Below are 12,272 nucleotides of genomic sequence, written 5' to 3' on the forward strand. Positions count from 1 at the left end.
GAAAATGGAAAAGAGTTACACATACCATTAGGAACTAGAACCATTACTCTACACAAGAGAGTATAGCAAGGAAAGCTAAAGGAGGCCCCAGGGAAGATGGAATATTGTCTTTTTTTTTTTTGGTCCTGCCTCACAGCATGCAGGATGTTAGTTTCCAGATCAGGGATCGAACTTGTGCCCCTTGCAGTGGAAGTACGGAGTCTTAACCACTGGACTGCCAGGGAAGTTCCTGGAGTACTGTCTGGAAATAAGAGTTGGAAGTTTGTGAGAAGAAATAAAAGGAATATTTCACTGTTTATACCCTCTTTACAATATCCTCTGATTTTAACATAATTTACCTACTTTTAACTTCCAACTTTCATGTTCTGTAAAATACAAAGTAATTTGTTATTCAGCTAACAATAAGCTTTGGGGAGAAAAATAAGGACCTCATATATTAAAAACATAACAAAATAATGATATCAAATGTGTCGAATCTAAAAGATAAAACTAGTAAACAACAAAAACAATTTACAAATATAGAACTAGTAGTTAGCAGTGGGGAAGTGGGAAGGGGAAGAAGAAAGGTAAGAGTAAGGGATTCAGGGGTACAACACCTATGTGTACAGTCAACTACAAGCAAATACTGCACAGCACAAGGAATATGGCCAACCAACATTGACAATAACTATAAAGGAAATATAACCCTTACCACAAAAACTGTACATCACTGTTGTACATCTAACACCAAATGTCAAATATACCTCAATTTAAAAAAAAAACTAAAGGTTCTCAGAATAGTTCAACCTAAAAGACAATTTTAGATTTTCACTGTATTTTCCTGGATGGCTTTCTTTATGCCTAGTTAGCACTCATTGAATGCTTTGATGGGTTTACTCAGAATATTCAGAAAGATAGAATAAGGTCTCTAGGCATTGTTTGCAAATAGAAAGATATAGCTGACTAAAGAGGAGGCAGTCTGGAGGTGGAGACGGAAAATCAGGTAACTGTCAAGAACAGCCTGAACTTCTGTGGGAGTAGGAATTTTGCTCACTCCTATATGGGGTCAGCTCTCTGAAATAATGGGCACTGCTGGGCAGGTGGGGAAGGACAAGTTAATAGAATAAGAGCAAAAAAGCACCCATGGGGCAGCCCAGTGAGGGTTTAGAGGGGAGCACAAAAGGGAAGCCAAGAAGGTGTAAAGGCAGAAAGCAGAGATGGTTTCCAAAACCCACTTAATTCTTGTCCTGGGGTTGGCCCTACTCCCTCCTGTAGAACTAGATGGAAAGAGTTAGTTTACAGAGGATTATAGGAACAACCTGCTTTATCACCCCACTTTGCAAAAAATGAGATAGCCAATTTTACTTGTAATCACAAATTTCCTACTTACAAAGGGTTCTGATTCTCTGGAATGCCGATACCCACTTCAGTGTTCTGAAATGTTTCACTTGAGAAACTTCCTTCAGTTAGTCCCTCACTTACCTTGAAATCCTGTGCTTTTATACAGCTGGCCTATTTCATTAAAATTGCTCTCCTGAATATTATCAATGACTCCTTGCTAAAATCAGCGTCCTCTTAGCCTCTTAATCATTCTTGGCTCATATACTTCTTAAAAGTTTGCTTTATGTAAGAGTGCATGTTTTCCTGTGCTTCCTAATTTTACTTGAAAGTGAAAGTGAAGTCACTCAGTCGTGTTGGACTCTGTGAACCCATGGACTGTAGCCTACCAGGCTCCTCCCTCCATGGGATTCTCCAGGCAAGAGTACCGGAGTGGGTTGCCATATCCTTCTCCAGGGGATCTTCCCAACCCAGGGATCAAACTCGGGTCTCCTGCATTCCAGGCAGACACTTTAACCTCTGAGCCACCAGGGAAGCCCTAATTTTACTTAGGAATATCTAAAAAATAAAAAATTGATACCAGACAAAAATAGTTTCTTTTCATATCTTATTCTCTAAAGTAGCCACTGAGTTAACAATTTAGATCTTTACCAAACTTTGGAAAATTCTACAAACTAATTTTTAGAAATTAGATGAGATCACATATGTATTGTTTTGCCTTCTTTTTCATTTACTGTCTTACAACTATTTTCATTTTGATTAATGCATGGAGAGCTGCATTTCTCCTCATGTAATATTTCATTATATGAATATAACATAATTTATCTAGCCATTCTTTCCCTAATGTATATTCAAGTTTCTAATTTACAAAGTACTACAATGATTACTCAATATCTGGGTCAGGAAGATCGCATGGAGAAGGAAATGGTTCCCTACTCCAGTATTCTTGCCTGGAAAATTCCATGGGCAGAGGGGCCTGGCAGGCTATAGTCCACTGGGTCCTAAAGAGTTGGACAACACTGAGTGACTGAGCACACACAAATAATTCACTTCTGTTTTCAAAGTCCCTCATATCTGTAATATGTTCCCCTTGTTCCCGTTTTCTTTCCTTTTCTTCCTCAGATTTGCTATTTGTTCTTTTCAAACACCAGCTACTATTATGATCAATTTTATTTGTTTCATTAATTTCTGCTTTTATCTTTAATTCAAGTTTATTTTGGGAGATTTTCCTTTTTCTGCTTCTCTGTTTTCTTTCCTGATTCTTTCCACCAAATGTATATCAAAAGTGCGCTGCCTTATTCCCTCAGGGTGTTTATCCATACAACAGAGCAAAAAGGAAAGTCTTTACCATTATTATAATGTGGCTACAAACACTGGATTAATTTGGAGTCAGTCATAGTGGGTTCTAACTCCCTATCACCTAGCTATGTGATCTTGGCCAAATCTTGGTTTCTTCACCTGTAAAAATAGAAATAATAATACAGATTAAGACTATTTACAAATCATTTAGCATAAGAACTGGCCCATATTAATTAACTCAATAGATGTCTGATAAGACAAAAGGCCTCAGTTACACCATTTACAAAAATGAGAGGACTAGGCTGACTAATCTCAAATTCTCTACCAACTGAAAAATTTTGCTTTTGGCTTCACTGAGCAGCAAGTAGGATCTTTGTCCCCCAAGCAGGGTTCAGACCGGCACCCTCTGCAGGGGAAGCGCAGAATACTGTTAGGGAAGTCCCTGAAAAAATTTATGTTCTATCTACTAGTTCATTTACCGGACAATCAACCAAACATCAACCCACTCATTCACCCAAACAACAGTTAGAAAGCACTTCCCTTAAACTAAGTATTCTAGATGTTAGGAATGCCACGATGGACTAAACATATAGTTCCTATCTTCCAGGTCAGAGTCCCTAGGGGGTAGGAGTGGGCACCAACTGTTAAAAGGTAACTAATACAAGGTGATAGGAGAAGGCGATGGCACCCCACTCCAGTACTCTTGCCTGGAAAACCCCATGGACGGAGGAGCCTGGTAGGCTGCAGTCCATGGGGTCGCTAAGAGTCGGACACGACTGAGCGACTTCCCTTTCACTTTTCACTTTCATGCATCGGAGAAGGAAATGGCAACCCACTCCAGTGTTCTTGCCTGGAGAATCCCAGGGATGGGGGAACCTGGTGGGCTGCCGTCTATGGGGTCACACAGAGTCGGACACGACTGAAGTGACTTAGCAACAACAACAATAAAAGGTGATACTTGGTCTAATAAAGACCGTGGGAATTCAGAGACTTTGAGGAGTATGCACAGCAAAATCAAGACTTAGGTTGGATACCTCATGCGGGGACTCACTACTTACTAGCTGTGTGTGCTGTGCTGTGCTTAGTCGCTCAGTTGGGTCCAACTCTTTGCGACCCCATGGACTGTAGCCCAGTCGCTCAGTTGGGTCCAACTCTTTGCGACCCCATGGACTGTAGCCCGCCAGGCTCCTCTGTGCATGGGATTCTCCAGGCAAGTATACTGGAGTGGGTTGCCATGCCTTCCTCCAAGGGATCTTCTCAACCAAGGGATCAAACCCAGGTCTCCCGCACTGCAGGCGGATTCTTTACCGTCAGAGCCTGCTGCTAAGTCACTTCAGTGGTGTCCGACTCTATGTGACCCCATAGGCGGCAGCCCACCAGGCTCCCCCATCCCTGGGATTCTCCAGGCAAGAACACTGGAGTGGGTTGCCATTTCCTTCTCCAACGCATGAAAGTGACAAGTGAAAGTGAAGTCGCTCAGTCGTGTCCGACTCTTAGCGACCCCATGGACTACAGCCCACCAGGCTCCTCCGTCCATGGTATTTTCCAGGCAAGAGTACTGGAGTGGGGTGCCGTTGCCTTCTCCAAATGTACCCTCAAAAATTAACTTTGGCGTTAAACTTCTCTGTCTGTAGAAAGGAACAGTAATACCAACCTGGTAGGTTATATTAAACAACACATCATTCGAATTCAACGAATGGAGGTTATTATTATTACAAGAGGCGATGAAAGGTAAAGAAAGGCATTTACTATATTTCAAGAGAGGAAAAGCAGGGTCAGGGGACTTTCCCAATTGTGTTCACAAAACAAAACCTGTGGCAAGGCAGTTAAAGTTGTGGGGGGGGGCGGGGAACAGGGTAAGAGGAGAATCAAAGTGTGTGATGCCCTTGTCCTTGGAGGGCAGAGAATTCTAATTTCTGTATTTTCAGATGCTAGCACAACACCTGACCCGTGTTTGCTATAAACACGAGTGGAAGAACACACGTCAAGCAACTGGGCTGCAGAGAAAGATCTGGGCCAAACTGTTCAAAGAAACCATTTTGCAGTGAAACGAAATCTTGGGAGTCAGGAGATCTGGAGCAGTCTTTTGACTAAAGACCTCTCTTTTCACACTGGCTTTGCAACTTACCTGCTGTATGGCCTTAACAAATTACTCATACCTCGAATCTCCTCATCTGTAAAACGGGGAAAACACCTACCTTACAAAATTAGTGTGAGAAATTGTACCAAGCGATTATCAAAGAGGCTGGCGGTGGGCACACTCAATAATAGCACAGCACTGCAGCCGCTTAACTTCTCCATTAGGTCTTTTGTCCGTACTTATGACAGGGTAAGAATATACTTTCTCCAACGGTTCAACCGGCACCGAAAAAGTACACTAGGTTTCCAGAGGATGCAAGGCCCCGCCCGGTTCGCGGCACACACTCGGGTCACGGACGCCGACTGCAGTCCCGGATCCTCTCCACTCGCGTAGCCGAGCTCTGGCGGGCGCAACCGATACCAAGCCGTTATAGAGACGGGGCCGAGACAGGCTGGACGGGAGGCCGAGCGCCATTTCACCGAAACCCGTTCCATACCACCATGTCTAGAAGGGACGCCTCGAAAAAAATAAAGAGTACTTAAAAAAAAAAAAAAAAGAAGAAGAAGAAAGGGCAAGGAAGCCGGAAGTGACGCACAGCGGCGAGGAACCGGAAATTACCGCAGCACGCCGGAAGTTTACCCGTTTCCAGGGCGCCGGTTCCGCGTCCTGCGCCCCCCGCCCCCCAACTCTCTAACCAGGTAGCTGGTGTCGGGACGCTGGAAAGCGACTCAGTGGAGCGGGTGCTCGTCGACGGCGGCCGCCGCCACAGCGAATCTCGCGGAGTAGCAACCGAAGACGGCGGCCGCCGCACCAGCCAGCGCGTGTGGAGGATAAACGGCCGGCACGGCCGTCGCGGTGATCCGTCCAGGGAAAGAGTGAGCGAGGGCCAAGGCTCTCGTCTTAGCGAAGACAGAGAAAGAATCCGCGAGGAGAGCGACCGCCGCTGCCGGGTACCGACGGGAAAAGGAAGTGAAGACGTCGGCTTCTCCCGCGATAACTCGAGAAGGGTCAGCGAAGACCTGGGCCACGGCCGCAGCGTCTCTGAGGAGAGAGTCAGGGGAGACGGCGGCCACCGTCCCGGCAACTCTTGGGAGAGACTGAGGGGAGGCCTCAGCAGCGACGCGAGCTTCAGTGAAGTCGGAAGTCACCCAACTAGTGACTCCTCGGGATCCGTCAGAGACGACCGCGGCCTCCGCCTTCGCGGGACTTGGGAGGAAGTCCGGGAGGTCCGGGGCCCCCGAGCCAGCGACTCGGGCGAGAGGGGCAGTGACGACCGCCGCAGCCGCCTCAGTGGCTCTTGGGAGGGCGCGAGTGTGGATGGCGGCCGCAGCCTCAGCAGTTCCTGGGAAGGGGTGAGTGAAGATCGCGGCTACTTGGCCAGCGACTCCTCCGCGGTGAGCATCAGCGAAGACGCCAGCCGCCGCCGCTTCTGGGAGAGGGAAAGTGAGGACGAAGGTTCCCGCTGCCGGGCCTCCTGGGGGAGGACGACGGAGGACGGCGGCCCCGGGCCTAGCGACGACGAGGGAGACAGCCGCTGCTGCAGTGGCTCGTGGGTGACAGCGAGCGAAGACCGCCGCAGCAGCGGGGGCCTGGACTCGACGCCCCCCCGGAGTCCGAGTCGCCGCACCATGCCCGGGGTGTCCGATTCGGGACCGTCCACCTCCTCCACGGAGACTGCGACCCCGTGTGAGTCGGACCGCTTCGCTGGCCCTTGTCTCTGCCACACTCCACTTTTCTCACTCGAGCCCCTTCTTGGCATTTCCCTTTCTCACCTGTCACTCATTTCTTTCCCCTTAATTGACCTGTTTACAGTGGGTCCCAAAGCTCATCTGGTCATCTGGCCCCCATCCTTCCTCGTTTCAGCTTTCCTTACCTTTTTTTTTTTTGGCGCCCATTTGCGCCGATTCCTGAGACTTCGTTCCTAGGTGATAGCAACTCTTGTTAAAGTTTATGGACCCTTTTAAGTTCTTGGCATCTCTGCGGCATTTGACTCTGTGAAAATAGTATTTGTTTGTTGTTGTTTAGTCGCTGAGTCGTGTCCGACTCTTTGCGACGCCATGGACTGTAGCCTGCCAGGCTCCTCTGCCCATGGGATTTCCCAGCTAAGAACTCTGGAGTTGGTAGCCATTTCCTTCTCCAGGGGATCTTCCGGAAGCAGGTTATGGAACTCGCGTCTCCTGCATTGGTTCTTTATCTCTGAGCAACCATGGAAGCCCTGGAAATATTAGACTCACCTAATTTTCTTCCTTCCACTTTCCCGACTCTCCCTGTCTGTCTGTCTAGCTAGCTAACTATCCACGCATCCATCCATCCATCCACCCTAAATTTTCTTCTATCCTTTCCATAAATGTTGCTTTTTTTTCCCCCCTCGGATAGTGCCATCACTGATGCTTTTTTGCTTGTTATGTTCTACGACTTCAACCCTACTGAATAATAATAATAACCCTATTATTCATTCAGTTATCCAGTAAATATTGAGTGTCTACTGTGTGCTTTTTCTTAAGGATACCGTGAGCAAAGAACACAAACACATTCCTTCCTCCTAGTGGGGAAGATAAATACTGAGCAAGTAATTACTAGCCTGATGAATATTATAAGAAAGAGTAGAGGGCCCCTGACTCCATTGTGGGATGAGGTTGGGGATCAGAGAAAGCTGCCTACTACTGAGACACAGGTAATCGTGAGAGCTCAGCTCCAGACCTCTCCTTGGAGCTGCAGACTTGCATATACAGTTCCCTTGTGGAACTCTTCCTTGGGCACCTCAAGATCAACACATTCAAAATATGATTTTGTATCATTATGTCCTCTCTGTCCTTTAGTGTTGGTTGTTTCAGTGGCCCTGTACCACTTGTGTAACTTAGTCACACACCTTGGAGTTGTCCCGTTATTCTTCCCTTATTTCACACACCAGATCCCTCCGAGTTCATTTCGTCCTGTTTGCCTAATATATGTTGAATCTGTTTCCGTTTCTGTTCCTACTGCTGTTCTCTTAGTTGAGGGTCTCAACCTCTCTGGTGGAGACTCCTGTAGATATCTTCCTACATGGTCTCCTTGAGTCTCTTCTCTTGCTGTTTTGCTCCCCAGTCCATTAATTCCCCTCACTGCAGCCAGCGTTACACATCTGATCATTCTTAGTCCTCTACTTAAAATCCTTTAATGACTCCCCGCTATCTGTTCAACTCTCACAAGTTCCAGTACATCCTGTCTCTTGTCTAATTCTAGCTTCTTTTCCTTTCAACCTTATGCTTCCACAGTAGGGTGGGTATTTTTATAGTTTCTTGAACTGTCCAGGATGCCTTTCCCTGCATGCATTTTCACCTGGAAAAATCCTGCTAATCCTTGAAGATTCATCTCAGGTGTTACCTTTCCTAGAAACCCTTTTCTGCTCTCCTTCCCTCCTATCCTAGCTGAGTTAGAAGTCTTCTGCTTCCTAAGTTCTTAGGAATATTTCTGTCGTTGCTCTTACTACATTGTTTTGTAATTTGTATTTGTATATCTCTGTGAGTTCTTTGAGGATAGAGACCATGTCTTTTTTTTTTTTTTCAGGTTTCATCTTTTTAATCAACTGAGTGAAGGACATCCTAAACACTACATGAAACAACAGAATTTTTTTCTTCCAGTTTAAAAAAAATGACATACACAAGTATTTCTTAGAAAGTTCTATATAATCAAGGCAGAAATCTTGAATAAAAAACACCTATAAGTTATCATGCTTTTTAATTCTTACAGTTGGAAACTGCTTCCTAATCAGGATTCAACATTGTGTACAGGTTTTTAAAATGTTTCTAGATACATATTAGTAAAATAATCTGGCCAAACATTTCTTGTAATGTGGAGTGGGTGAATGAGTGGATGAATGAATAAACTGGAATGGCATGTGGTGAGAAAAAGGTTGTGAAATTAGATGGAGGCAAGTTATGGGAGGGCTTCTCAGGTGGTGCTAGTGGTAAAGAACCTACCTGCCAATGCAGGAGACATAATGAGATGCGGGTTGGATCCCTGAGACACAGGAAGATCCCCTGCATGAGGGCATGAAAACCTGCTCCAGTATTCTTGCCTGGATAATCCCATGGACAGAGGAGCCTGGAGGGCTACAGCCATAGAGCCACAAAGTCAGACACGACTGAAGCGACTTAGCATGCAGCAAGTTATGGGAGGGCATAGACAGTCATACTGAGAGCCTCTAGATGAGCACTGGATAACCAGAAGCGGTTTGGAGTGTGGAGGCATGAAGTGATCAGGGTAGTGTCCTTGCATATGGTGGATTAGAGTGTTCCTGTATAAAATGGATGAAAATGGGTAGAATGTCATTTGTAGATCTTGCAGTACTTGTTTAAAGGAGAATAATGGAGATTTCAGGGTGATCCAGTGGTTAAGGCTCTGCACTCTCACTGCAGGGGGGCATGAATTCAGTCCCTGGTCGAGAAACTAAGGCCCCACTGCTCATCTGGAGAACCAAATACAAGCCCTTACGCCAAAGTTTAAAAGAAATCAATAAAGGAGAATAATGAAGGTCTGACCTAGGGGGATTAACATCATTAAACATTTACCAAGTAGTTTGGTTTTTTGTGGGATGCTTCCTTATTCCTTTGCCCGGATACATATATCTCAATCGTTCTTCAGAGACTTGCTCCACTGTTTCCTCCTCTTCCTCCTTTATTTTACCTGAACTCTTAGGATGTTACTGTCAGGCTTTTTATTGTGTCGAATTTATCCCAGTAGTTTTAAAAGCATCTGTGGAAAGAAAATGTCTAAAATTCATGTCTGTTCATTGTATTATCATAGTGCCTGGCACATGGTAGATGCTCAGAAAGGATTTTTGAGTAAAATGCATAGTATTTTGCTAATAGTTGGTGTAAGAAATGATTTCAGCTATCAACTGATTTGAACTATTTACTTCTTCCCCAGCTACTGTCTGTTCATGCTTAAGTACTTTCGGTGCTTCTGGTTCACAATGCACGTTAAGATATTTCACGGGACAGTAAGGCTGACGGTGCAGTCTTGATGTTTGGAACATGAAATTATAAAATATGAAACTTCATGTATGAAGTAAAAGTTGTGCCATCCCTTTCTTAGTGTAGGATATGTGAGAAAGATATGAAAAACATTGATAAGATGTATCTGCCCATGTGAGATAAGGTTCTGGTTAAGTCTTTTCCACTGGAGTGTAGGCCTTTGTTACAGAGAATAGCTGGGCAGGTTTCCAAATGGTCACCTCTCTCCTCCCTCTACCGAAGACATGAAGCGATTTTTTTTTTTTTGGTTTTTCACAGTGATAACCTGCTGGAGTTTTGAAGGTAAAATCTATGAAAATGAGGAGGCCTTGTAAGACTATTGCCCTGAGGAGTTTCTCACTCTTAGGCTAGTACATAACCCAGCCCCCAATAGTTTGTCAAAATTACCACTTGAGTGCTTCTGGAAGTTTGTGGTTCCAGTGGCTTCTGCTCCAGGTGAGCTGAACTTGACCACATTTCTCTTGACCTGTCTCTCCAAATTCAGGGTGGCTGTTTGCCCTGAGACCTGAATTCTGATGAGTCTAAGGAAAGTTGTTGATTTTCAGTTTGTTCAGCTTTTTTCCTGTATGAATGTACGTGATGACTTCTGTGCTCTTTACATATTAGAGCTGAAAATGAAGTCCGATTAAGATGTTATTCATGAGTATCTTTGTTAGTAAATTATTTGGAAAGCCAAAGTGACTTTGTACTTTCGGTTCAATTGTTGTTTTAGTCTTTTTTTATCTTAAATTTATTTTTTAATTGGAGGATAATTGCTTTACAGTGTTGCGCTGGTTTCTGCTGTACAACAATGCGAATGAGTCATACTTCTATTTACGTATATACCGCTACCTCTTAAACCTCCATCCCGGCTCCAGGTCGGCACAAAACGCCGAGCTGGGTTCCCTGTGTTATAGAGCAGCTTTCCACTAGTTACCTACTTTACACGTGATAGATTATATATGTCAATGCTTAGGCTTTTTTTAGTTTTGCAATATATTTTAAGCAATTTGGTTTTTCAGTAGGTGCCAGGAAGAAAGTGCATTTTGGTAGCATACATGATGCAGTACGTGCTGGAGACGTAAAGCAGCTTTCAGAAATCGTACAGCGTGGTGCCAGCATTAACGAAGTTGATGTTCTCCATAAATTTACCCCTTTACATTGGGCAGCACATTCTGGCAGTTTGGAGGTAAGAAACTATAAATTATTAAACTGGGTAAGTTTGGAGCTGTTGGCAGCTTTGTAAATTTAGCAAACAGGACTGAGGCCTTATGCTGGGCACCGCAAATGTTTTTCTTTTTTTAAATTTTATTGAAGCATAGTTGATTTACAATGTTAATTTCTGCTGCTTAGCCGAGTGATTCAGTTATACATATATACACAAATATTTTTCTTTTCAATTCACTAACATTTGGGTGTTCTGGTTAGCTTTGTAATAAATTGTATCCTAAAACTTAGTGGCATAAAATAACTATTTATGCTTAGGAGTGAAGCAGGAATTTGGATATCAGAGACACCTTTGCTCTGCTCTATGATGTTGGGGCTCCAGCAAGAGGATTTAAAAGCTAGGGCTGGAATCTTTCAAAGGCCTGATCACACAGACATCTGGTAGTAGAGGCTGGCTGTGGGCCCTGGCCATCTTGATTCCTCTCCACGCAGGCCTCTCTGTGAGGTCGCCACATGTGGACTAGTTTGTGGTTCCTCTCAGTGTGGTGGCTGGATTCCAAAAGCAGCAGAGAGGGTGGCTTGCAGAGGATAACAGATTAGATCCTGATCTTTTTGCTGTAGTTGCTTCAGATTTTGGGCAGAGATGGAATCTCACAGATGCATTTTAAGCCCCTAAGCGCCCCTCCCAGGTGTCGTTTCTCTTCTTCCAACTCCAGAGGTAACTGTTGCTCTGAAGTTGGTGTTTATTATTACCATCTATGTTTCATGCTGTTATTACATATGATTAGATCATGGTTTTAAATGACATGTTTTATATGAATGTCATATTATTTGGATCATTCTGCAGCTTGCTTTTTTTTGTTCAACAATGTAGTTTTGACTTAATGAGGTGGTTACATATATGTACTCTGCTGCTGCTGCTGCTAAGACGCTTCAGTCCTGTCTGACTCTGTGCGACCCCATAGACGCAGCCCACCAGGCTCCCCTGTTCCTGGGATTCTCCAGGCAAGAACACTAGAGTGAATTGCCATGTCCTTCTCCCTATATGTACTCTAGTTCATTTCTTTCAGCCATGTTGTAGTAGTCTATTCTTAGGTAAATATCAGAATGTATTCATTTTTTGGTTGATGGATATTTCATTGGCTTTAGTTTTTCAATAGTATAAGCAGTGCTTAGTTAATATTTTAATGCATAAATTCCTTTTTTTATTGATATATCTTATCGAAGTATGGGTGATTTGCAATGTATTCATTTCTGCTGTACAGCAGTGATTCAGTTATGCTTGTATATATACATTCTTTTTCATTTCTTTTCCATTATGGTTTATCACCAGATATTGAATATAGTTCCCTATGCTATACAGTAGGACCTTGTTGTTTATCCATTCTAAATGTGATAGTTTGCGTCTGTTAGTC

The 12,272-nt window shown here is 44.1% G+C and overlaps 1 protein-coding gene across 30 annotated transcripts in view; it reads left to right on the forward strand.

The window, feature by feature from the left end:
* The first annotated feature begins 5,292 nt into the window (after positions 1 to 5,292).
* Positions 5,293 to 12,272, forward strand: part of ANKRD42 (ankyrin repeat domain 42) — a 59,740-nt gene continuing 52,760 nt past the window's right edge. For 18 of the 30 annotated variants that reach the window (XR_015157877.1, XR_015157878.1, XR_015157880.1 and 15 more), the window contains exons 1-2: positions 5,293 to 6,382; positions 10,713 to 10,879. Coding sequence is in view for 12 of the 30 variants with exons in the window: in XM_086384581.1 (XP_086240707.1) it covers positions 6,325 to 6,382; positions 10,713 to 10,879 (225 nt within the window). In the remaining 18 variants the exon portion in view is untranslated. Of the gene's footprint in view, positions 6,383 to 8,242; positions 8,467 to 10,712; positions 10,880 to 11,726; positions 11,863 to 12,272 lie in introns of those variants that run through there. The other 12 variants (XM_086384590.1, XM_086384592.1, XM_086384597.1 and 9 more) reach the window with 10 other exon arrangements.

The sequence above is a fragment of the Bos grunniens genome, chromosome 29 (assembly GCF_055505025.1).
Source record: "Bos grunniens cultivar Pamir isolate PY7600 chromosome 29, Bosgru_T2T1.0, whole genome shotgun sequence".
Lineage (NCBI taxonomy): Eukaryota > Metazoa > Chordata > Mammalia > Artiodactyla > Bovidae > Bos > Bos grunniens.